At 40.7% G+C, this 27,836-nt stretch overlaps 1 protein-coding gene across 7 annotated transcripts in view; it reads left to right on the top strand.

Annotated features, from left to right (window-relative positions):
• LOC115574780 (thyroid hormone receptor alpha) overlaps positions 1–27,836 on the top strand; it is a 107,585-nt gene that overhangs the window by 55,594 nt on the left and 24,155 nt on the right. For 4 of the 7 annotated variants that reach the window (XM_030406384.1, XM_030406382.1, XM_030406386.1 and 1 more), the window contains one exon: positions 13,348–13,576. In XM_030406384.1, coding sequence (XP_030262244.1) covers positions 13,521–13,576 — 56 coding nt within the window. In that variant the 5' untranslated portion in view covers positions 13,348–13,520. Of the gene's footprint in view, positions 1–13,347; positions 13,577–24,051; positions 24,928–26,394; positions 26,620–27,836 lie in introns of those variants that run through there. The other 3 variants (XM_030406388.1, XM_030406387.1, XM_030406389.1) reach the window with 3 other exon arrangements.

The following is a 27,836-nucleotide window of genomic DNA, read 5'->3' on the forward strand; positions in this document are numbered from 1 at the left end:
AAACGACCCTCTCGCTCACCGGGGAGAACTCCAACACATGGCGGCTGAGCTGGGGGGCTATAAGCAAGCCTACACCAGCTCGCCGCCAACATTACAAATTTAGGAACATCAGATAAAAGATACATGAACACGGCAGCCGACAAAGTGTAAAAAGAACAGAGGTGTGCTATGGCTGAAAGAAAGACATGAAAAGATTGAGATTAAGATATATAAACTTAACATATATAAACTAAATTTAAAAAAATACTGACCTTTAAGAACAAAATAATTTCATACTGTTTTGCTTTGTTTATATGTGGCTGACCCTGTCACATTTCCAGCTTCAAACATTGTTCTGCGGACCCTTATTTCCTCTAAGAGGAGCTTGTTCATTCAGTTATGAAAAAAACATATTTCTGAATTTGTGTTATTACCTTGCACAATTGGCGGCTGTAGCTCAGTGGGTAGAGCTGGTTGACTGGTGATCAGAAGATCACTGGTTCGAATCCCGGCTCCCCAGGGCGGGACTAAGCTACATGTCGAAGTATCCTTGAGCAAGATACTGAACCCCAAAGTTGCTCCTGATGTGCAGTTGGCACCTTGTGTGAAGGCAGCCACTGCCATCAGTAAGAGTCCTGCGATGAGCTGGCGACTCATTCAGGGTGAACCCTGGCCTACGCCCATAGAATGAAACTGGATTTGGCCCCAGTAAGCCCCGCAACCCCTTAGGGGGGAAAAGCGGCAACATCCCGCGACCCTCACGGATAAGCGGAAAAGAAAACGGAACGGAACGGAACGGAACGGAACCTTGTTAATATTGTAAATATATATATTTATATATAAAAATATATATAGTGATCAGAAGGTCGCTGGTTCGAATCCCGGCTCCGCTGGGATGGGACTGAGCTACATGTCGAAGTATCCTTGAGCAAGATACTGAACCCCAAAATTGCTCCTGATGTGCAGTTGGCACCTTGTCTGGCAGCCTCTGCCATCAGTAATGATGAGCTGGCGACTCATCCAAGGTGTACCCTGGCCTTCGCTCATAGCTAAGTGGAATTGGCCCCAGTAACCCCCCCTGAAAAAGGGGGGATAAAACATCCCCGCGACCCTCACGGAACAAGCGGTAGAAAACGGAACAGAATATTGTAAATATTAAAATTATGGGTTTTTAATTTCCTCTCAAAAACTACATAGTTCCCCTTTAAAGACATATTAGTGAATTAAATGGTGAAAGTGCAGGGAAAGTCAAAGTTAAGATAATGCAGTAAACAGTGCAGCTGAATTAGTTATTGTCACAATTCCATAGTCAGCCTTGTTTTTGTTCTTGTCTGGGCAACGAGACTTGGTATCAGATTATGATTGTTCCTACATGTTTCCAGCAGCAGGGTCAATTATGCAGCTGCAGCAGGGCCGCAGCTTCTGCTGAATGAATAACAGCAACAGTGGACAGAGGGATGAGGGGGAGTGCAGTCATTCTAACACATCCACATAAACAGTGAGGAGAGGCGAAAGGAAGGTCAACCCTGGCAGACTTACATTCTTGGCAGCCCTCAGATTGGCTGGCCATTAGAGAGGGAGAGAGACCAGGGAAGATGGAGGGGAGGAAACAAAGGAGAGGTGAAGGATGAGAGACCGCAGGGGTATGGAGGCAGAGGGGAGTGGAGGCCAAAGAGCATTGATTTCAGAAGGTCAGTCTTTACTTTTGTTACCTTAGTGTATGTGTGTGTGTGTGTGTGTGTGTGTGTGATTGTTTGTACAATTTTATAAACAAGTTATGGAAATGATTTTTAATCTTAGCTTAAAAGAAGATTGGTTTTGTGTTTGTCCCTGTATGTCAGTTTCTTTATTGTTTGACACGTACATCTGTCTGCCCTGACGTGCGTCCCTGTGTTCACATTCCTACAACAGAAGGAGGCGCTTGTCTGTGGTTAAGAAAAGAAAAAGTGTCCTAGCTATGCCTCAGACCAATGGATGTGCAGAAATAGATGTCTCTTTATAACTAAATAAGTCAAAATTAGATGTCCTCTACAAATAAACATCCATGAGGCTAGTTAGAAATCACATTAAAGAGATGCTCTAGTTGTCTGTGAACCTATAAGTATGCTGCACTGCCAAGTATGTATTTAGCATTCTTTTAATAGTGTCAAACAAATCTCCCAAAATCAAAACAAATAGGATGAAATACAGAGCTCACGTTGTTGCCCAAACTAACACACTGACTGCACATTAACATGACATTTCCATTTTACATCCACTGAAAGCCCCCAAATTCTGAAAACTGTAGTTCCGAAAGTTACAGTACAGCATTACATCTCTAAACTAGATTTAGCTTCTCAGATATATTATCTCTTAATTTTCTCTATTTTATATTACTGTGAATTAAATAACTTTTGGACAAGAAAGACTCATTTTTGACATTTTCTACACAAAATTATCCCAAAATAATCCATAGATTACCATGAAACCAACTGTCTCTCTATAAAACCAGTGGAATAGCTGCATCATCATGTTTGACCATTCTTGGCATATCTGTAATCTGTGTCAATGAGCAGATGGGTGAGGTTTACTGCATCCGGACGGCTCAGATTAGAATCAGGACCAGGGTCAGCACCCTCGACAGTTTGTGTGTGTGTCCATCAACAGTTGTGTGTCCTGAGAGTGTTGAGTGTCAACTCAAATAGTAACTTAACACTAAACCCACTGACACTCAGTCACTGTGTCAGTGGCACACTTTCAATTTCAGCCAGTAAAAAAAGACACTTCATCGAGCAAGCAGCTACAGCCTGGCTTCCATCCAAATTTAAAGACAGTGTCAACCGAGTGTCTTAAAATTGAATGCAAAATGAACTCTACTGTCCCATCCAGTACTGTTCTACAAATATTAGCGTGTTAGTTTGGAATGGAGTCATTGAGATGAGCAATCGTTGGCAAAAGTCCTCCAGGCTCACTCATCGCCCTAAGTACCAAGCACCATGTAGTTAAAGTCATAATTTATTAGCTTTGGCTGTTTCCATGGGCTGTGTTTTAACTAGAAGAGAACTGACTTTTAATGTTGAAAAGTGCTAAGTGCTGTTTTGTAGCCAACTGGATGTGTTTCAGTTTCTCGAAGATGTTTCACCTCTCATCCAAGAGGCTTTTTCAGTTCTAACTAACTCGAAGGGAGTTGCAGGCTTTTTAAATTGGTGTGGGAGTGTCCTCAGAGTCGTTAGGGCCTCTTGTCACACATGTCCTTAACGACTCGGCAAACTCCCACACAAAGATGAAAAGCCTGCATTCTCCCTTCCACTTAGGATTGATTTTTAATTTGCTCTTCGGCCATTAGTTCACTCCCTGCTCACACACTCAGTTGGATATCTTGCAACAACAACATTTTCCAAGTAATATAATCCTGTTTTCAACTTAAAAAAAAAAAAGCCTAGAATATTGCCTCCACTCACTCAGTGGTAATCATTCCTTCCCATTCTTCTTTTCATGTGGTATTCACCAAGCTGATGTATTCCTCTCAGCTGGTCTTAGAGAAATATATTCAAATCACATTTCATTGCTCACAAAATGTCACATTTACCAGACAGAAGATCTTCTATTCTATGCCCATCACCTGAAACCCACACATGTATTTTAAAATGCTATTTGTCACAAGTATTGACAGAACAGACATAAAGGGGGAAAAAGTGTCAGTTTGATAGGGGTAAGACACAGAATGAAAGTTAATGCACTGAACAAAGAGCAGAGACAAGTTTTTATAGCACCCAAGAGATAAGAATCTAGACTATGGTACATCACACACACGCACTCTTACATGCCTTCTGAAGCACATACACGCACACACATATATAGACAAATGCATGCTCATTAGTGCACACACAGTTGTGTGCAGGCAGACATCCACAGACACAACGTCACATAAATACACTTATGTATTAATATACACACACTTGCTGAGAAATGCAAGCACAAATGTGCACATGCAATCACCCACACATCTACACACACACACACACACACACACACACAAACACACACTGTCATCGGTTGGTAATTACAGTGCTGGCAGGGAAGATGCAGCCATACATAGTCAATGAGAACGGGGAAAACAATGAACACACAGAGCAGATGATTGCTGTAAATAAAAGAATGAAAGTGGAGCGAGGGAGCAACGGAGGAGGACACGATGTGGCTGGCACAGAGGAGAATGGGGATCGGAAAGAACGAGGGCGAAAATAAAGAAGAGATCTAGAAAGAGGCTGAAATGAGGAGAGAAGGCATGGATATGAAATTAAGTTTACCATTTTAACTTTTCTGTGTCATTTGAAATATTTATAAGTACATTTATTAGAACTTTGTGTTTAATTGAAATGTCAAAGGGACTGTGGTAACTCCATCAGGTTAAGGGAGAGTGGGACGCAATGTTCTTTTCTATTGCTGCTAAGAAATGCACAGACATCACATGATGGTGGGTACAAAGGCAAGACGAGGGTCCGGTATCATTAAGATTTTAACGGAACTACAACTCTTAATTACAATAAATGTTTAAGATGTCTTACTGGTTGCACATTACTGTCTACAGCAATTCACAAATAACCATGACTATTAGTCAGCTGAATGTTTAGCTATGCCTTCATGAATTCTGTTCTGAAATTGTGAAAGCATCATCCAAGCTGTCATTCAGAAACAGCTAAATAAGTATCCTACTTACTGGATGTAAATATACTTTAGTCTTAGCGTATCTGCAGGTCAACTGACATACAAATGTGTTGGATTGTTTTTGAAGAAGACTTGCATTTATTTCTAAGTGCTATATCACAGGCAACTGGATGTGTTTCAGTTTCCTGTCTCTCTTCCAAGAGGCTTCTTCAGTTCTAACTAACTGGAGGGGATTTGCAGGCTTTTAAACTCTGTGTGAGAGTGTCCTTACAGAGTTGTTAGGGACACGTATGAGCTCTGAGTTTCAGAAGCCGTTTTTAGACAGGGCACCAAGCCGCCAATTTGCCCATCCTTTTGGCGGCTCGGTCCGCGGTTTTAGACAGAGGCCGGCAAATTGGGGGTCTGTTTTGGTCCGCCGATTTTCTGCCTCGGAGGGTACACTTATTTCCGCCTCGCCTGCTATCTAAAAACGTTGTTTTGTCGGCAAGCTAAGGCCGGTCGCTACTTTCAAATTGAAAGCCCCCCGCTAAGAACCCAGTTCTAAACTCCAATGGGGTGCAATGTAAAGCTCTTATTTTGAAGACAAATTCTATGTCACTGTTCACAGCCCAACTTCGAGCTTCACGTCACGTCACACGTTTACGCCTACCTCAGAGGCGGCTTTTGGAAAAGGAGGAATATTACGCCTCCGTTTTAGAAAGACAGGCCGGCACATTGCCGCCCTTACCTTGGAGCAAATGTGCCGTCTTTTCTATCTAAAAAGGACTAAAGTCTTTAAGGCCACATGTGGGTTGTTGACCCGACCGGCCTTCATGTGGGTTGTTAGGGCAAGGTGAGCCCAGGTATGAATAGTTGTTCAGCTGACTGTGGAGGGAACTCAGTACTGCATTGTAGGTGGGTGATCTGTAATGTTGTAGGCCACCCCAATGTTCAAAGTTGGTTGTCCAGTTTGACATAGATGGATTATTTTACTCCCCTTTCAAACCAACTCTCTTCTCTGGCAAAGTTGTTTACATTGTTATCCTCAAATGAATGATTTTTCACCTTCAGATGTAATTGATTTGGAGTTATTACTGAAGAAGCCTCTTGGATGAGAGGTGAAATGATCAACATCTTCCATTGCATATTTTTTCATCAAGATTTCACCCCTGCAATGAGCCCTTTACACAATTGCTCCCGAACTTTCCAAAGACTACCTGTATCTGATCAGCATAAGGACGCAGAAGCACTACTCCATTGTCTTCAGTTTGTAATGGTGCCTTTCCAAGTTGAGTGTGCGTAACAAACCAGCTGTTTTTGTGTGCAAATCAAAAATGCACTTTAGAAATGGTGGATGGAATGCAACTAATGTTTGACTGCCTGTTGGTGGGTTGGTAGCCTGTGGGTCCCAGGTAAAGAGGAAAAATGGGTCATCACAACAACCATTAACATGTTTGCACTGATAATATCATCTTAGCCCAGAAGAACTTTATTTTCTAACCCTGGCTTTGCTCACTTAGTCCCACCTTCAACCAGTTGTAGCCTGCTGATCTTCACACATAAACTTCGGGGATCATGTAGCAGCTGATGCACCGTCAGCCAAGATACATATCAGCTAGTATGGACTGTATACAGTACTCATAAATCATGTCTTACCATGGATCATCTAAGGCCACCAATGCTTACTGTGCTCTTCGTGAACTGTAAAGCATCCAGTTGTCAGCTGATGCTAACCATCAGGTAGACTCCAGTGTTGGACAGGTGACAGGTGTTTTCTTTCAAGAGCTGCAGGAGCAAACTTGTGTGTTGTTGTTTTAGTGAGTTCTTATTTGAACGCTGGAAGTATTTGCAGTTTTGATAATGATTCTTCAGTTATTGTGCCTTTTAAAACATAAGAAACATCTATCACTATTTGACAAGAGTGCAGAGAGAGTGTTTGGCATCCTGAAAAGGTGAAGCAATAGAAGACAGTGAACGAGACGATAGGCAATGCAATGTTCACTCTTGGCCTTGGAAACAGCAGCAGTTGAAACAACCTCCAAGCTTTTGATCACACCCCATGAATCAAATATGAACATCTAAACCTAAAGAAGTCTTTAAGAGCTCAGAAAAATGGTCGTACTGTGTGGCAACACTAGAAATGTTGCCATGACTGTTTACTGAAAGAACATTGTGTTATGAGTTAAAGTATACACTTGGGCTTATCAACAGCAACCTCCCAGGGAATGCTGCATTTAGATTGTCTGTAATGAGAGAGAAAAAATGTTTCAGCTTTCCTTTTTGGCCACTCCACCTCCTTTGTTTTTGTATGCGATGACTATTTTTTTCTCCTGATTCTGATTACATAGAAAGTGTGAGTGACAGAGGGAGAAGTAGACAGAGGGAGGTGATTTGGAGGAAAGAGAGAGACAGAAAGAGATCATGCTGTGCTGCTGCTTCTCTCCATCTAATCAGCTTGGACGCCATCCAAGGCTTCCTTTACCCTGAGACAGACTAGAGGCGTATGTGCTTGCTTTTGTGTGTGTGTGTGTGTGTGTGTGTGTGTGTGTGTGCGTGCACATAGATTGTGTCTATGGCTTTGAATGTGTGTGTTGGAGAGAACAGGTTTCACAAAGACTTGGGTGTGTTTTTCATATATGTGTGTGTGTGTGTGCGTGTGTGTGTGTGTGTGTGTGTGTGTGTGTGCATGTGTGAGTTTTGCAATACCCGTGCTAGATCTTTTAATTGCCAAGTTCAGACAGACTAGTACAGAATGTACACAGCAGAGTGCACATAGCTGATCTGTCTGTAGTTAATGCACAGGACATTGATCTGAATGTACCCATGACCTCATACATACGTACTTGTGTGTGTGTGTGTGTGTGTGTGTGTGTGTGTGTGTGTGTGTGTGTGTTTGTGTGTGTGACACTTTCAGAGTTAAGTGTCTGCTTTGTATATGTGGTTGATTTGAACACCAAAACAGTTTTTAATGACTCAGAACTGATCTAGTATCTACTGCATAAGATTTTGAGGTGCTTGTACTTTGCGTGGGAAATTCAATTTTTCTGCATCTGTATTATTCATTGCATTTTGTAAGCAAATATCATACCTTCAACTCACTGTATTTATTTGAGAACTTTAGTCACTGGAGCCAAAACAGCAGAATTTAAAGTCAGTTGTTTTTAAATCACTGACTAGAAAAATGCTGAATAATGGATCCAATAAGCAACTCAACTCCAAGTATACAGTACATACATACATATAAACACCTATACAATTCACTTTTCCTGATACTTGTGAGTCCTCATCAAGTACAATTCCTCTGGGTGACTTTCACTGAAACAAAAGTTACATTTTAACACAATATTTTCAATTTTTACGGAAGTGAATCTCTTGAGTACTTTCTACAAATGCCGTCCATTACTGTAGGTGTACTGCAGATTGTTTTTCACAGTTAAGCTAATTTTATTTTTATTGTTTTGTTTGGGGTTATTTCACCCACTTTTCTATTTTTCCCTTTCTGAATACGGCATGGAGAGAATAAGGTTTTGACGTTCTGGAAGCATTCAAACCCAAATTAGTATAATTGTCACAAGTGGCAATCAAATCTTGAGATCAGATGTTTTTTCATGCTGGTGTTGGACGTGTGTATAGATAGCTTTATGTGATCTCTCACACTCTGATGCCATCTACTGTCCCAGGTGGAGAAGTGGAGCTTAGCTACTCTGCTTTCTTTAATTTAATTGTATTAGGTTCCATAGCAGGCAGCATTGAATCTTATCTGAAATGGAACTGGCAGATACTTCACCACAAAGGTTAAGGCACTATTTTTTCTTTATTATTGTTAACATAAACAAATCCCTTACAGAGACTTGAAGCAAAGCATTTATTGTACAGACAAGTCTCGTCTGTGAAGCCAAATGAAGCCCGGCGATAGAATTCCCTGCCATCCAAAGACTATTCAAAACACATAGAAGAGCGTTAGAGTTGCCCTCAGTGAATAATAGAGTCATTTATTAAGCAAGAACACAGAATATTTTCAGGTTCGACACCTTAAATTTAAAGGTTTGCAGTTTTCTCTATGTTAAAGCTGCATTTCTTTGGTTTCATGCAATTTGGGCTTAGGAAAGCTCGATGTTTACTATTTTCTGATGTTTTATAGACTAAAAGATAAGTCAGGTAATTGACAGATCGGTTGATAGTGAAAATAATTAGCTGCAGCCATGAGTGATATATGCTTAATTTTCATGAACTACAGCAAAACAAAAACTTCTCAAGTGGAAGAATTGCAAATGTTGTCAGATTTTCTGTCCTTGTTTTGTCATTTTCTTCATTGATTATAGATAGATGAGAAAGTAATCACCAGGGTCGTCAATGATAATAGCCAAAAATCAAGACCTTGAGGTATTTCAGAAACAATTAATCAGCAATTTCCTTGTGTTGTCTTCAGTTCAAGGAGAAAACTATTTTCAAACATGTCAAGATGATTCCATTAACTGCTTTTGTTAACACTTACGAAGGACCACTAAAGCACTGGGAAGACATCATGATACTAAAAGTTAGGGAAATGTTTGGTGTAACATTTTATAATAGGAGAGTGATTTGACAGAATGACGCCAATCTCCCATATGGTGCTCCTTGAAGTTTAAAACAGCATTTTCTTCATTACATTTAAGTTTGAGCATTGGCTGTGAAACATAGCAGCGACACTAATGCACAGGCATAGATGTCTACGTACAAATGTGCAACCAAATTCTTGTGCATGAAATAAGTAATAGCACTTTTTGTATTTTTGTCAGTCAAATCAATTCTAAGGGAGTCTCCATAAGTAGCTATATTCCAGTGTTTACAGTTTTCATGCTCAGTGATGTGAGATCAGCCTGTAAAAGCCGGGCTCTGCACAGGAAATGGGTCAGCTCAGGTCACATTAACATCCAGATCACCCATGTTGTGATGACTCTGGTGCCCTCACCTGGCACTCTCTGCTCCTCGCATGGCAATATGCAAACAGCTGAGGTGGTGCAAAACGTGATGGGCTTGCGGATTTATTTATACGTTAAGAGTGATAGGTCTTTATCGGTAGTTAATGTTAGTTATATTATTATAAGTAGTATTGCTGAATTAAAAGTGATAGTGATAGTGACTTGACACTGATACAGAAGCTCTCCAAGAAGAACACGAGTGCTGCCTGAAACTATGAATAGATGGTAATGTTTCAATCTCCGGCAAACGTCCATGGTGTTATCAAGATGATCCAGCCTGAATCCTGCAGTCATAGAAACATGTTGTTTATGTTTTCTGTATTGTTTATGTTTTCTGTATTGTTTATGTTTTCTGTATTGTTTATGTTTTTTGTATTTTTTATGTTTTTTGTATTGTTTATGTTTTTTGTGGTATGCTGTTTTGCACGTTTTTTCTCCTCTTTTTGTGATGCACGGTGGCTCTGTGAGAGCACCCCAAATTTTGTTGTACCCCCACAGTACAATGACAATAAAGGCTATTCTATTCTATTCTATTCATAACACAGTAAATTATTATTCGTAAGGACGAGAACTTTGTCAAACTTTGAAAACACAACTGGAGAACCTTGTTGAATAGAGTCAGAGCCAAAACATTGAGCCTACCAGCAGAAGCTCTGGCTGTTGTTTCCTTTGATTTAATGTGAGTGATAAGACATCTGAGTGGGTAACTGCCTTCCAGATGGTGAAAATAAAGCAATCTCTGCTTTCATGGTACGAATGACAGATACTATTTATTAAGTCATTATATTTATGTTTTTGAAGAGGTGGCCCACTGTACATTATAGTGCATTGTGAAGTGCTGCACCCACCAGGTGGCACCACAAGTAGGATTCTCAGCTTGAGTGAGGGAACATACTGATGCTTAAATCCTACTTGGATCTCCTACAGACAAGTAGCAAGACCAGTTCATTGAAAAAGAAAATTGTCTTCCATTTGCTTTCATTTTTATGCAATCAAAGATTTCCTGTTAAATCCCTAAAGAGGCATCTGCTCCCTCTACTTCAACATTTCCAGAATCCAGAATACGCTGATTTTGTTAATTTGTTTGAGTTTTCTTTCTGTACACAAGATTTCTCCTATGTCACTGTAAAGTCTATTCTCAGTGTATGCACACTGGAGGCTTCAAGTTTCCGCATCACTCTTGTGTATGCTGAATAGTGGACCAAGATTGACTTCCAAACTATTTGTGATGTCAGAAATCATGATCATAGGCCTGTTCTTTAGAATAGGACTTTTTAAGATCGACTAATGAGTGTTAAAACAGCACTTTGATGTCAAACTCAGACATCACCTCATCATTCTACACCGTGAAACATTCAAGTGTAGGACCAAGAGTAAAAAAACGTGTCATCAGTTTCCTCTAAATGTCTGAGCAGAATTAAATGGCAATCCATACAGGGGTAGTCTGACTTACCAGATGTGGTCTGTTGGTGTAACGTTGTTAATTTCCCCCATCACTACATGAAACAACAGCAAGCGGGCAACCTAGAAGCTGAAACTGGCAAGTTACTCTAAGACTAACCCGTTCGCAGAGCTCAACTCCCCACATGTAAACCAAGTTTCCCCTGACACTATTTTGCAGGGGCACAGTCATCGCATCGGACCAATGCCACCCAAGACAGTTGTGATTGGTTTTAAGACATGTAAGCAAGCCAAAGCGTTTTTTCCCCCCCATACCAGAATGAGAAGTGGTGCAGCCAGACCTTGATTCAGTGCTGTCACAGTGTTGTAGAGAGGCTATGCAAGACTAATCCAATAGTAGCTGAAACATTTCAGTCCAGACCAAAGTGTTAGATGGAACAACTGACCCACCAACAGACATTGCCATTCCAAGAGCATAGCCATTTGGCTGAAAACATTTCAAAAATCCTTTAAAATGTAAAGTGCTCTAACGTACCTCTAAAAATAATTTTGGTCGCAGTTATTTCAACTCAGACTTTTTGAGGTCAGTGTAATTGTAATAACCTCCTCAAGCCTGAGGCAACCATATGTAATGTTTTGCATGTGTCAGAGTGCTAGGTGGACAGTTATCTCTTTATACAAACTATTTTTAATTTCATGAATTCCCCACATGTGTTTTTTAATGTAATTATATCTGACCTACAAATTACTTTCTTCATTTTATCCTATACCTTTTTCTTTGAGGCACACAGTATATAAGGCTATTTATATATATATTTTTAGCAAAGCTGCCAAGTTCCATCATAAAGGTGTTTTTGTTACACCTCAACAATTTACTGTCTGTTAAAACCACAACGGTTTGGCAGAGAAGCTTAAATTGCCTTCACTGTTTATCTGCATGGTCTAACTGTAGCTGTGGACTTAAGCAGCAAAAGGGGGAATAAAATGCTGAACAAACACCCATGAAAATTGTGAACTGCAATGTACCCTGAATTCCTTTCAAGGATTTGTAAGTAGCTTATGGTAAATTAGATTTGGTCGGAGCCTGTTTCCTCTAATAGATGCAGGATTGTTGTGGTGAATGGAACACGGTGAACACAGAGGACGTATTGTGAAAGCAGCCACCTGCATCAGACATCTAACAAGGAAATTAAAGAATGGATGGGGTCAAAGGGTCAGAGTATACCTTTTAAGTTGAAGATGATTTGATTTTAAGTACTTTCCAAGCTGTCCTTGGTATATTAAAAGACATTTGCCACTCGAAGCGGAAGAAATTCTTCCAATGCAGATCACTTTTATTGGAAATCGAATAATGCAGTCAAGACATTTTCCTCCTTTAATAAGTGAGCTCAAAAAGCCTTGATATGTTACATTGTTTGTGTGTCTACTGATCTTGGCAGCTTTGTATTACTCGGCCTCTGATTCAAATTTATGGAGGATGGAAAAGTGTCTCAATCGTCAATAAATGAAAAAAAGTACATATATAGTACAGAAATTCTTAAAAAAGTGGTAAGTAGCTGAACAGAAATGAGAAGATGGATAGATAGATGGTTGAATGATGGATGGATGGCTAGATGGATAGGTACGTAGGTCTGCACACAGATTTCTGGAAAAAGTACGGAAAGATATGCCTTATCTGTGATGCATGAACACATTAGAAGACTTTTCGTGTTATTTGTAGTCAGCCTATGCGTTCCCTCAATGCCCTGCAAAACACCACCTCCTCAGGCATGGAGAAAATAAAGGGTTTGAAGCAGTCGGTTGACCGAACATAACTGATCTAAGTCCTTTATTCCAGCAAAATGTCCATGCATTCAATGGTTGTGGTCTTCCCAGTTTGATGAACTGCTGCTTTTCACTATTTTTCATCATTGCAAACGAAACATAAATCAAAAAGACTTTGGGTTGGCAAAATGACATTTTAAAAAGTCACGTTAGGCTCAGGGCAGTTGTGACTGGCATTTTTCCCTATTTTCATACATACCACAGACCGAGCAGTTTATCAGTTAATTAAGAAAATAAGTTAGTTGCGTGCCTGAATGGATATCTTTAGCTGACAATTGATATAATTTCAGGCTTTAAAGGACAAGACCTTCCTTGAGGAACAAATTCAATCTTGTGATTACTTAATTTGATGAACATTTAGTACTGAATGCAAACAAAATTTCTTGAAGAACAGAATGTTTTAAAACCACGAATGTGTTCCTACTTTCATCATGTAAACACACAGGCACGTTTACAAGGTTAGCAGAGAAACTGCATGTGTGTTATGTGTGAATTCAAAATATAATAGTAAATGCTAGAACAGATGTTAATGTGTCTCCTCTCTCTTCTTCCCCAGCTCTCTTTTGCTTCCGCTGATGTCTCGCCCACCTCGCTCCTCCCAGCCAATCGCCGCCCAGAATTTCAGATGGCTGTATATTGAAGTGGCCGCCGGCGAATGCTGAGCAGGCTGGCGAGCTCGAGGTCCGCCTCATTGTCCTGTGATTGGCTGCTGGATGGGACTGAGGCTGCATGGAGCCAATGTCCAACAAGCAGGATAGCAACTCATCAGAGGGAGATGAGAAAGGGTGAGACGGCAAGGGTGTGTGTTATGTGTGTGTATGTTTGGCACAAAAATGTGATGGATTGTGCATCTGCATGTGTGTGTGTGTGTGTGTGTGTCCATCTTTGATGTCAACATGAAAGGGAAGCAGAGATTAACTGTGGATTTGACGGATGAAAGAATAGCTGTGGGCATGGAGGGATGGATGGATGGATGGAAAGATGGATGGATGGATGAAAGTATACACAGATGCAGAGCTGCATCAACACAATCTCGAATCATCACAGTCCGTACACAAGCACTTGTACATTTCATAAAGTATCGAGTGGAGAAATCAATAAGGATAGACAGAGGTTGCTTTAATGAAAGGCTGAACAGAACATGAAGAAATGATTAATAAGAGATCAGCGCTGTGCAGGAGATAATGACGAGGATGTCGTCAGGCTGGATGTGAGGACAGACGGTCAGGGGGGAGACGGCGTTGTAGTGTATTTTGGGAGAGGAAATAAAAAAGGGAAGGCAGAACAATCCATCCTGCTGCCATCTGTGCTCTCTTCATTTCTCCGGCACGTGCAGTCAGACACACACCCAGACACACACACACACACACGTCGCACACATGCTGCCCTCGTCGCTTCATTAAATAAATTCACTGACTTCAGAGCAGTGAACACAAACACTGAGCATGTGGGATCCCACGCCACTCGATTGAGCTAAGAAATAATTCAAACTCAGCTTTTTAGTCCTTCTTACTCACTTTTATTACTCAGAATTATGTTAGTAGAGTTTTTCAAGGGTCTACTTTTTGTTTTCAGACTGTCACTTTTCCCAGTCACACTTTCATGTCACTTGTCATGACAGCGGGGTTATTACTACTCTCTCACCGTTCAGCCAATCACGTGCACTCTGCCGCTTTAGCTTAGCAAGCTTCAGCAGCTGCAACCAGCTTTAGGCAGTTAGCTCCTGTTAGCTAGAGCAAATTTTTATTTTTTTTTATTTTTTTTTTTAAACTATTTTCATCTTAACTAATTTTTAATTTTTTTAATTTTTATTATTTATCTTCGATACTATTTTATTTTATTTATCATTATCTTATGCATTTTATCCTTTTAACTGTTCACTTCTTTAAATTATCTTTTGTCAGGGTTTTTATCCTATCTTATGTTTTTAGTTTTTAAGGGTTAACTCCAGAGTTTCCTCAGGGGGGTCCTCCACACTGGGAGCTGTGTCTGGGATGCTGCTGGGGGTGCTGTCCCTGGGTCCCTTTGGCCCAGCCAGTCCTTGTCTGTCAGGGTCGGGGGGGCCTGGGCACTGGTGCCCCCCGTGGCACAGCCTGTGACTCCTCCCAGTGTGGACGGCCCCAAAGGTGGCGTTTCCTCAATCCTCAGTGCCTTGCCATGTCTCCTTATTTCCTGTAGTAAGTGTGTGTGTGTGTGTGTGTGTGTGTGTGTGTGTATGTTTGTGTACGTATGTGTGCATGTATATAGTACGGAGGGTGGGAGGGAGGGGCTTTCTTTATTATTGTTTTATGTTTCCTGTGTAAAGCACTTTGTGCTACATACTCATGTATGAAAAGTGCTTTATAAATAAAGTTGATTGATTGATTGATTGATTGATTGAAACAAAAACACGGCGGCACATGCTACCTACATAGCCGGCTAACTAGCTAGGTGGGGGTGGGCGCTCGGTTTTCGCGTCAGCACCAAGTAGAGAGACAGTGCTAACAGCTGGCTAAGTGACTTCTGCCACATTTTGAATCTAAAGATCTGAGAGAGACGCGCAACTTGGAGCATAGTTTTTCTGCATGTCAAAATAACAGTATTATTACTGTTTTCCTGAACTTACTTCTGAACTAATGATAGCAGCTGTTGCTCTCTGTTAGTGCCGCAGACATGCACAGAGATGAAGCACTCGAGAACATGCATAAAGTCACATCCTTTGGACCGTCACGGAAAAACAGACTCGAGTCCTTCGTGAGAAATCATCAGTCCAGCAGCATTAAACAACTTAAACAAATATTCCACAGGATGGCCTAGACAGTTGAGGGAGACAGGAAAGGTCCAATTTTTCAAGTTTTCATATGACAAATAAAAAAGTGAATAATACATGTAAATTATTACATAGAGCCCTTGTATGTATCATAATCTTATATACATATATCCAGAAGATTTTGAACACAGCTGGAAGGTATTCTTGGGGGTCCTTGTTTAATGTGTTTAATTAGTCGGTCAGAGGATGTTTAAGGTTACTGCTCCGAATATCATATCCAACTGGCCTCCGTTCCTGACAACAGTTGTTGTTTAGCTGTTAACTTCAATATTAATATTTTGGCAAACTGAGTTTTATTTACAACCTTAAAAGTGAAAAGTTACATTAGCATGGAGTTCACTGTGCACATTAGAGAGAAACCTATCAATGCTGATGACCTTCGTCACCTTCGACCTCACACTACAATCAGTCCCACCCTTCAATTTAGTGGTGATTCATATGAAAACATTCTTGCTGTCAGCAGAAAGACAGGCTTTCCCTATGACCTCTAATAAAGCTATCACCATGGCTGCCCAGTGCATTGTTAAACTAGCACCTACCTGGGGAGGTAATTAGGCTTTGGCAGGGTCTCTCCGGTTTGAGTGTGTGCCATATGCGTGTGTGTGTGTGCATCCTGATGTGAGCAGATGGGTTTATATTATTGAACATGTATGTGTGCATGAAGGTGTATCAAGCCTTTTCAGGCAGCAGAGATAGTGTGTTCATGTGCATGTAGCTATAGGTGTGTGTGTGTGTGTGTGTTTGTGTGTGTCTGTGTGTAGTTGTGTGCGCATGTGTCGTACGTACGCGGATTAGTGGAGTGGAGAGAGCAGGATTAGGAGCAGTGAGGGCAGATGGACCGAGAAAGCAGGGGACAGCTCAGGACGCCTCAATATGTGACAACAACAGGGGATTGTCGCTTTAGGTTTGTGCGCATGTGCGCGTGTGTCTGTGTGTGTGTGTTTCTCAGTGTCATTGAGCACGCACGTGTTGTTGCGAGCGCTGCCTCATGCCCTGACCCCTCCCCCCTGTGATTTCTGAGTCACAGAGCATTCTGGATACACACACACACACACACACACACACAAGCACACACAGATACGCACACAGAGATGTTGATGAAAAACTTCACATAGCCTGGAGTAGGGGATGCTGAAATAGAATTTGGTGCATGTATGTGTGTCTATTTTGGTGTGCTTGTAACTGCAGTCTGAAGCCTCTAAATATTTGAGAAGGTGGATGGCTTTCAGGATTTCAATTCAATTAACATTTTAGATGGAGGGAATTTAACTGTGCGTGTGTTTGCACTGTGTATTCGTACTAGCACAAACATGTATATTTGTAAAGTACAATCCTTTAGAATCTCTTATTGAGTCAATGTAAGTTTAGATTGCAATATTTGTAAGTAACAAAGGGAAAATGGGAAGAATAGCATAAGGTGGTGCTATGTTACAAATCACTGGAAGTCCCTATTTGCGATGGTTTCGATTGTAAATTATTGATATGACATCCATGAAAGTCTAACTGAGACATTGTGACAATGACATTACATCATCAGCTAGATAAAACACGAGTGAAACCGTACGACTCTGCAGAGGCTGATATCCTGCTTAAAAGTCATTAATTTTCCCAATAGACTTGTTTTTTTCATATGACTCACAGTTTGATCACTTCCAAAGCGTGCATGAAACTTGCAGTTGAATCATCAAAGAAAAACAACTGTCTGACTGGTTCAAAAAAGTCAGCCTGTGTACGTAAAAACAGAATATGAGACATTTTTTCTGACTCCCTAGTGGAATTTCATGAAGAATCCTTTATAACAAAGCTCAGTATTTTTGTCACATTCACCACTAACGGTTTGGTGATGAAAGTTCTGAGTCATGGTAATTCCAAGTGCTATATCGTATGCAACTGAGCTTGTTTTAGTTTCTTGAAGACGTTTCATCTCTTATCCAAAAAGCTTCCTCAGTTTTAACTAAGGACACGTGTAAGCTCTGAGTTTCAGAGTCGTGGCCCCTAGCGACTCTGAAACCCAGAGCTCACACGTGTCCTTAACAACTCTGTAAGGACACTCCCACACAGAGTTTAAAAGCCTGCAGCTCCCCTCCAGTTAGTTAGAACTGAAGAAGCCTCTTGGATGAGTGGTGGAATGTCTTCAAGAAACTGAAACATGTCCACTTGCCTACAGTACAGCACTTAGTATTGCCACTAACAGTGAATGAAAGCCAGAGATTCAGCTGATCAGAGAATCTGCAGCTTAAATGAGCTCTCGCTCAGATTCTGGGTCCATTTTTGGATCAATACTATGATCTGGCTGATTACAGACACAAGTTTTCAAAGAGCTAACAGAATGTTGTTATGAACAGATTTCATAAAGTCGTAATTTATTTGAGGCTTAAACTTTGATAAGCTAAAGCTGATTTGTTAGCGTCAGGGTTTGGAATATTAATCAAAGTCAGCAACACTTGGTGCTAGATGTAAAATTCTAGCCCCGCTAGCAGTACAACTGTATGGATGGCAGTCAGTTGCTCAGTCTGTGGGTCCGACACAAAACAGAGACTGATGATACTGTCACGACGTGATTTTGTCCTTCAGCATGCAAAAGGTTTTACTTACCTAGAGAAATATCTTGAATAACTTGGAGAGATTTTGAGTTCCTGCTTTCATCTATTTCAAATGGCCAAAACAAGTTATTCTCCTGTTTGCCTTTGCTGGACATGGATGGCAGTTGCTCAGTTTTCTTGTAATAATGGTAAAGAACATTCACATGGAGGTAATTATAGCAAAGTAAACATTCAGTTATTTTCATGTCCTTCTTCTGCATTTTCTCAAGTATAAAAGTACATGTGTACTTATTCCTGAAGAGAAAAGCATTCAGTGTCAATGATGACCCACTTTCTGTTTTGAATAAAGGCAAGTTAGTATTTGTTATCAAAGAAACTGATGACTACACCAGGAACTGCACGGCTTTGTATGTAAAATGAACAAATAGGCTTTATCCTCCCTCCACTCCTTTTCAAAGGGCCTTTCTTTCTCTTGGTGAGGCCTTGTCCTCAGGTGACCCCTCCATAGTTGTACATTGAGTTTATTAGCTGAAGCAACACAAGTGAACACAACAACAGTTCTGTATTAATTCACAAGGCTCTTTGCCATTTGACCTGCTTACGTGTGTGTCTGGGACAAATGGTGAGGGTATCCTGATGTTGACAACAGCATCAAACAAGAAAGAAGGTGTTTGTGTTCACTGCATTTAATGAGATGATCATAGGTTTACTATTTCTGACAGACTACATGTGAAACCCCCTGACAAGTCACTGCTTGGTGACTTTTACCGATTACTTACAGAAGCGATGTGGAAGATGTCAGGGATCGACTGCACTGTCCCCAAGAAAAGGCATCAACGGTTTCCTGTTTTGCTTTTGTCATGTTAAGAGTTGTTCCATGGATCAACCTCATGGAACACGTTGTACAAATGATCACACTAAGCCAAACAAATGAATCATGACTTCTGTCAAGACATCACGAGGCATCCCAGATGCTGTGATCACAATCAGAATCAGAATGCCTTTATTGTCAACGCACAAGTACAACGAAATTGAGTTAGCAGTACTCTAACGGTACATTCACACAACAAATTAAAGTGACAGGAGTTAAAGACAGGTATGAAATTAAAGGAGAACTTCGGTCGATTTAAACATGCAGCTTCATTGCTCAAGCTACCCTTGACTCGCCAGTACCGAAGACACAAACAAATTTGGTCCAGCCATTACAGAGCTCCGTGAACGGAGATGTAGCATTGAACGCTAACAGCATGGGATCAGAACTTTACACTGTGTTTTAAGCGTCTTAACATGCTCCACATCTCACACCAAAAGTTATGCAACATCAGCAGACCCTTACAACACAGCACTGTAGCGTGTATGACTCAAAATGAATAAAAAAGTAGTTAAAATAGTGTGTTTGTGCAAGCAGCTACTTACCTGTTTGTTGACATCCGTGTGTTCCGGTAGCTAGACCAAACTAGCATATCCATCGAGTGTGCACTTAACAGGCTTAACAGGCTATTGTAAGGCTCATGGCTCATGACAGGCTGTAACATGGACATGTACATTATGAACATAAACACGAAAATGCTGGATTACGTTTCCGCCTCCGCCAGTGAGGGAGTAAGCGCACGCTCGACGGATCGACTAGTTTGGTCTAGCTACTGGAAGACACGGATGTCAACAAACAGGTAAGTAGCTGCTTGCACAAAAAACACTGTTTTAACTACTTTTTTATTCAGTTTGAGTCATACACGCTACAGTGCTGTGTGCTAAGGTGTCTGCTGATGTTGCATAACTTTTGGTGTGAGATGTGGAGCATGTTAAGACGCTTAAAACACAGTGTAAAGTTCTGACCCCATGCTGTTAGCGTTCAATGCTAAGTCTCCGTTCAAGGAGCTCTGTAATGGCTGGACCAAATTTGTTCGCGTCTTCGGTACTGGCAAGTCAAGGGTAGCTTGAGCAATGAAGCTGCATGTTTAAATCGACCGAAGTTCTCCTTTAAGACTTATCAAAAAAGTGAAGAAATATAATTATAATTAATTTGATTTCCTTTAATTTTAGTGCGATGGTCCATCACATGAAATCTTTGATTACTCTTTGATGCAAATAACTTGAAAACAGTAACTATGTAAAATAAGGCCTTAGGTCCCTCTTGAACCCATTGTCCTTTGGAACCACCGACCATGAACCAGAACACACACTTCTGCAGCGTCACCCTGGAGTTCATCAACATCACAACCGTTGTCGGCTTGATTTCCAGCGACTGCTGGGCAGACATAAGAAGATCTGTCGCAGTGGTGCCAGCCAGATAGTCCCTTAACATCAGTAAGACCAAGCAGGTGGTGGGGGATTACAGGCGAGCATTCCTCCATTAACAGAGGCAGAAAGAGAAAGTCAGTACTTTGAGGTTCCTCAGCTTGCCCAAAACAGACAATGGGATCTACATTCAGGAACTGCAGTTGAGATGACACAACTGCAAGTTTATCAGCTAATGCAGCTCAGGAAGTTCTGCACATGTGCCATGGAGAACAGCTTGTGGCTGCATTATGACCTTCTGGGAGACAGTCTCGGGCCAAGACCACAAGCCCCTTATGAGGGTCAATGGTACCACCTTTCTGTTATCCAGGACTTTTATCTACAACCACCATTATGGGCCAACATTATATAAGCGCCTTCAGTCTAATCACTCTTCTCCCAGATTTTCTTGCAAAAAATACCTGAAAAATAATTGAATTTCAACAGCCCTTGGACTGTTAACTTTGTGTTACTTCTATTCAAATACCAACCTTTCGTAGTTGCCCCATGAGTTGTTGTGGAATCAACACTTTGTCCTCTACAAACTGCTGACAGAAGACATTATTTGCTAAAAGGCAAGAATGATTATAGCTATAACACACAAACAATTCACTCCAACCTATAACCTATCTATAAATCATGTCTGTTCAGAGAGAAACATCCAGGGATTTAGAATATATTTGTTCCATCTTGTATTCTTTTCAGGGAGTCCTTCCTCTGTGCTATTGATCAGAAACCTACTTAAAAATCTATCTTGACCATGTTAGAGACCTCCTGAGCTGAACTTAAGAAGAATAAGTTTACCCAAATGAAAACAGCATTGCAGCATCCTCCAATTGAGGTAGCTGGGGACTTGTTCTGTGAAGCTCAAGAGATGTTTTATGGACTGTGAAACATGACTGACTTCCCATGGGCAAATTTCCATTTTTGGTGAACTGTTGAGTCCAAATATAATATGATTATTATGATTTTGAAATAAATTAAAAAAAAAAAAAAAATTTCAGAGGAATTTATTTCAGAAAAATACTTATTTACTTTGTTGCTGAGAGGTGAATGAGAATACTGTTCTCAGGTGTATAGCACATATGGATGTACCACCACCAGCAGGCAAGCTAAAAAAAAGCTTTATTTCACTTACCAGCACCTCTTTTAACAAAAAGCCATATTTCCTGAGACAAAATTAGACAGCATTCATATTCAGTATTTTATTACTTTAAATGTTTGTTGTGCAGCCCATTATTATCCATTCAGTGTAGCAGTATCTTTAAGGGCCTCTAGCAAACAGTTGCGAGGACACCAGGACACATGAATGTGTCAGCACTGATAATGATATAACACTGTCACAAACACTGTGTGTCTTTCCAGAGGAAAGCAACTGTATGAGCCCTTCTCAGAACCACTGATTAACCGTTTTTTAGTCTTTTTTTTAAGCCAATGATGCTGTTGATTTGATAACAACCACAGGTTGGTCACAGCCCCGGACCGAGGCCTTGAAACTTTTGCACATGACAAGGTGAATTAGCATGCCACATCGTTGTCCTGCAACCAACTGATTACCTAGTGTGCCTATTAACATGATGGTTATTTGTCAGGACACTGAACAACTGCTCAGTCACGTATGATAAGAACATCAGCTAAACACCAGAAATCTTTTTCAGTGCTGTTTTCTACTCTTCAGGCAGTGAGGAATCTGACAGATAACTGACACCATGGAAATTACCTTGAGGTGTTGCTAAAACTGTGTTGCTAAGGCCTGACAAAAGGGTGACATTGTCAGTAAATTGTAAGAGAAGTTAGTGTTTACAAGTCAGAGGAGGTGATAGAATAAAAGAGTGGTGTGAAAGGAGATGACGAGGGGGCGGAGATGAATCCAAAATGAATAATTCACCATTTAAATATGACAGTCCATACAGAAAAAGTCAACTTGGAGGATTTAGTAGTTAGGTTTATATTTATAATTGCACTTTTAACAATTACCATTTGTCAGTTTACAGCAGTCTTTCCTAAACTACTGCTTCACTTTTGGTTTGAATTCCGGATTTGCTTTGCAATGTCATCAATGTTTCAGGAGCTATCGAACAGACTCTACTGATTGGTAGACTGGTACAAAAATACAAAAAAATTGGATGGATTGTCAGGAGATTTTAGTCTTGACATTTACATTCCACTCGAGATAAGTTGGAATAACTTTGGCGATCCCCTGGCTACTTTATCTAGAGGACCGAAACAAAAACCTGAGGGGGGCAAAAGCAAAAACCTATTTCATTGTATATTATGTTGCAAAGAAGGCATAATCAATATCTTTGTAAATATGTGTAATTTATGTGTATCTTTGTAATATATTTGTTAAACTAATTTAATAAAACACCAGAAAAACCTACTGGGCCACATTGTAACTTGTGGCGGGAGAATTGGGCCCATGAGCCCCACTCAGGGCAGCCTTAATCTAGAGCAATAATTAGTTCAAACCTTTAGTTTGTTCAATAGTTTATCCAGTTCCTGTTGGCAGATGTCAGCATTGTCATTGTGAGCATTGGACGCTTGGTCTTGCTTGAAACTTCCAACATGTTTACCTGTTGAATTGAACAATTTAGGTAGATATACGTTTGCACAACACAGATTCCGTCTCTTAATCGTGGCACATTCACCGCTTTCAGAGTTTATTTTTCTAACAGCAGTGTTCTTCCTTTCACATTTTAATTCCAGTCACTTACCTGCTATTTTTAAAATAGCTCTTGATCTACCGTCAGTCAAATTTCAACAAAACAACATTTCCTTCAAGGTTAGTTCACAATAAAAGCCTGCCAGCAGTTGAAATGGTGTAATCTCTTCCAGGGTTTTGGGATTTTATTTATTTTATCTTTTAAAACAAGTCAGCTGCTTTAGTTGTTTAGGAGAATGCTGCAGTGCTGTTTTGCTGTGAAGCCCCAGAAAAGTCTTGTGGAATGTGAAACTTTTTCCAAGTTTTCCATTGGGATGAGGCTGATAGGATAATTACCAAATAAAAATTTTTTTGGTCAACCTTTATCTAACATTAATGAAAAAATGGCAAAGTACTGCAGAGTTGACTGGAAATAACCACTCATTGTGACAACAAAAACATAATTTTGGTTACAAATAAATGGTAATGACATCAAGTAGTAAGTATGACACAACTTTATTTATATATTAACGGTTCATTTGTGCTGTGTAAATGTACTTTATGTTCAGTTTACCACGTGAGCCATTGTAGTACAGGTCGGTCAAAAAAACCCCCAAGCTCTTTACCTAGCCTTCATTAGCATCCAGCCTTTTCGTTTGTGCCAGCTACACCCCTGGCTATAATTGGAATGGTTTTATTTGATAATTTACTGGGTGCTTAGCATGCTGTGTTGCTATTATGCCTGAGATGAACCCGAGTGATCATTCAGCTTTCCGCCTGAGGTAGTGTCGTGTCCAGCTGTCATTGTGGCCCTCATAATAACTGGTTATGATCACACTCGGAGCGAAAAGAGATCATAGCGCAATCTAATTCAATTGATGAGATATCAAGCATCTCTTATTTGTCCTCATAAGACTTCACTAGGCTGTACTGGGGAGACTGCATCAGCCCGCTGTTATGTAATCAAGTTAGCATTAAAGCTTAAGTGAGTTTGGATGCAGAGAGGCATCGTGTTTTTAATTTATTTATTTCTTTTGCTTTGTTTTCTCAGGGGAACAAAATGAAAAGAGCAAAAGAGAAACAAAAACAAGGGCATGCAGGGAGAAAGTGACAGGTGTAAAAAAAAAAAATAACGCGACATATGACAGCCGATGAGAGGGTGGCAGAAGAACTAAGGAAGAGAAGAAGAGAACGGGATGCATAGTTGAGTAAAGAAAGATGAAATAAATGAGCAAAAAGCGAGGAAAGGAAGTGAGTGCAAGAGGGAGGGGTTGTGCAAGGTAGACGGGAGCATGACGAGGTCTGTCGTGATGAAAGAGAGCATGTCACTGGGGGAGGAACTACACATGCACATGCAGACAGACAGGGAGCTAGACAGGGAGGTGTTGGGGGAGGCTGGACAAGAACAACCAGAAGGGAGGGAGCGAGGGAAATAAACAGAGTAGCCAGTCCTCCCAGCAGCAAGTCTGAGGCAGAGAGCTACTACTGCCTCAGTTATCTCAGCTGACAGCAGTAGCTCGAGGTTCTGCTCGACTCGACTTCGCTGGGATCGACTTCAGCTCTCAGGTCATCTGCAGGTTGGCGTCAGGGGATTTAAGGACCTCCTGAAAGAGGTTTATAGACCAACGAAAGCTGCCGTTAGCCAGCTCGAGGCGCATATACTCTTGGAGAAGTGGAACCATCCTAAAAGGAATCAAGCGGGGAAACCTCAGTGTGTTTTTAATGTAAACAAGGCTGAATGAGTCACGTGTGCTGACTACTGGGAGGCTCATACAGCAGGAAGAACTGCTGGCTCACGTTCTCTTCCTCTGATATTTCCTACAAAGACAGCAACATGCATATATTACAGCCGTACTGCATCAACAGGTTGGTGTGCTTGTGTGCATATATTTCTGTACATTTATGTGAAGTGCTGAAAGTGGGTGTGTGCCACTGCTGACATCCATATCCTGTACCGCATCTGTACAGCAGATAAAAGAGATGCGTGGTGAGTGCAGTTGATAAAGGCTGGCCCTTTATCTTGTTTTGTTGTCTGACCTGTTTTTAGCACATTTTTTAGTCTTAAATTTGTAACTCTAGTCCACAAATTGGATTTCCAAATTATTTACGGGTTAAAATTATCTTGAAGAATGTTGGCAGTTGTCAAATAAAACAAATTATCTACTTACCAACTTGATTCTTGCAGTGTATTCATGAACTAATTTGTTGCTGTCATTCTTTTCACTAAAGAAATTACTCGGAAACTCTCTCAAAGTAGTACATTGTGTTCATTCGGTGATGCCTTATCAGTCCGGTAGAAGGGTCTGCCGCCTGTCAGTCAGCTGATAAACACATGCCTCCAGGTCTTTTGTTTCAGTTGTTAAGGCATTTTAATGTTTCTCTAAACCGTGCTGTCTTAACAGTTACATTCTTTTAAAGCTCACACCACACCGCAGCATCTTGAAGCTTGTGATGTTTCGGCTGGTGTCTTCAGATCGGGACTATAAACCAACGCTTGTCTCGGTCTTCGTAACCGCGGCATTTGTCGCCGCTCTTTTACCATGTTTTCCCAGTGTGGCGTTTTTTTTAAAAGGCACTAATTGTCCGGTCTTAACGTAATTATAGCACTATTCAAAACTTTGTAGCAGCATGTATTTTTGTCCGCCAGTGTTTTTTTTTTTGATGCTGCCACTGGGGATTTAAATTTGACATTTTCAGAGTGAATACACAGAGGCTGTAAAGCTGCACTTCTCAATATTTCTAACAACAAAAATGGATCAAATATTTTTGATATATCTTTTTGCTGCCCCTTAGTGGCCAAAAAGGATCGCTTTCACACTTCAAATATGAAAATACTGAATATAAACGCTGTCTCATTTCACAGGTGACATTTTCTGCCAGTTTTTATTTAGATGTTCAGAGTTTATTATTGTAGTTTTGTAGCATATGTCTGCTTTGACTCATGGTTCACATCCAAATAATTCACACAGACCTGTCAACACTGTCACAAATTCAACAAAAAAACCATGAATTGAGGTTTTTTTTAAGATGCAGAAATGATAATGTGGGAATTTCTGTTATAGTAGCTCACCTCACAGTGAGCAGCTACCGGAGTAGACAGTTTCCCACAGTGTTAGTGCCTGGCCATGTGCACCGCAATAAATTAATAAGTTTGCTCAACCGTGAAGAGCAGCAAGAGCCGAGAAAGAGGCGTCAGAGGATTTTTTTTTTTTTTTTTTTTATTGGTTGGAAGAGGAAAGTGGATTTGACAGCCAGAGAGAGGAATGGAGGGAGGGAGCGCGGCAAACAAGAGAGACAAGCGGTGTTACCTAATACTGCTGATGGAAGTTTAGAGAGGAGAGGAGAGAGATGGGGGATAAGGAGAGGGGAAAACCACAAACGACGGGGAGCAAAGAAGAAGGGAGGTTGAGGGGAGCAGACAGAAAGAAATGCCAGAGAAAAGCCAGAAGTGGGAGGGACACAGAGCGACGTAGAGATTTCATGGAGAGGAGAGGGAAAACGGGAATGGGAGGGTTGTGGAAGCAGACAGACAGACAGAAAAGGGAGGGAGAGAAGAAGCTAATCTTAATATGCCGCCAGGAGCAAATTCATTCCATCCTGTGAGGGTGAGACAAGAGGAAGGATAAGGAATAATAGAAAGAGATATGAGTTGGAGAACAGTTGACTGAAGGAATTATCCATATCCTGGTGTGTGTGTGTGTGTGTGTGTGTGTGTGTGTGCGTGTGTGTGTGTGTAGTGATTTGTTCATTTATGAGTGTTCCAAATAGACACTGGGTGTACATGGCTTTGAATTACCTCTAAATTATATATGTGATTGAAAGCGCAAATATTATTCAGGCTGAAGTAAAAATCTAAAATGAATTGGGGAAGATGGCAGCGGAGAAAAAAGAGATCATAAGGAAAGGCAAAATTGACACAGACATGTCTCGGGTCGAGCTGCTTCGGGCTGGTTCCTCTTCAGCCAAGCGTCCACGCCACCAGCAAACCCACAGGCCGTCTGACACGAGTTTATTAATACTCTTAATTCTCTTTTTTTGCCGTTTGTAAGCGTTGGCTGCAGTTGAATTTAGACTGAGATTGTTTATAAGCTTTCAGTCATAATAAAATATGGGGGCTATGATGGGAAAACCAAACCTTCAGCCACGGTGACAGGCTTATGGTTTTTGGAATGGCTGTAAAAATACAGGCTCCCCCTTCAAATCAAAAGAACTGTATGTTAAGTAGCTCAACAGCTTGTGAGGTTATTCATGACTATCCCAAACGTTCACTAGTTTCAACTGAAACGTCTCAGCTGGGATTCGGGCTGCGTGCTGGACACACGTAGCACTTTGAAGACGCCACCCTCGGCTTTATCTTTACTATGTTCTTTAACATTTTATAGGCCGTTGATTGATTGAAAAAGCAACAGTTTATGAACAATGAAAAACAAGAACGTAAATTTTAGCAAGATAAGGTATTGCAAACAAAGCTTTCATAAAAGATTAACTTCAGAGTGAACAAGCAGAAAGGCCAAAGGTTTCTTGCTTCTAGTGTCTCAAATGTGAGTGTTTGCACAGCAAGGAATTGCAAATCACATGGAAGTATCTCTGGGACTTTGACTGTTTAATCCGGTGAAATGAACTAGCTTAAGAGTACTTTTGGTTGTGGAATATACAGTTTAAAAGGGACAAACCAACCAAAGGTGATGGATTAATAGTTGATATAGAAAAAGCAATGTGTTTTTCCATCAGTGTTGGTTTTTTCACGCTGTAACATTGTCAACTTTTCTCCCTCT

The sequence above is a fragment of the Sparus aurata genome, chromosome 23, assembly GCF_900880675.1.
Source record: "Sparus aurata chromosome 23, fSpaAur1.1, whole genome shotgun sequence".
In the NCBI taxonomy this organism is placed as follows: domain Eukaryota; kingdom Metazoa; phylum Chordata; class Actinopteri; order Spariformes; family Sparidae; genus Sparus; species Sparus aurata.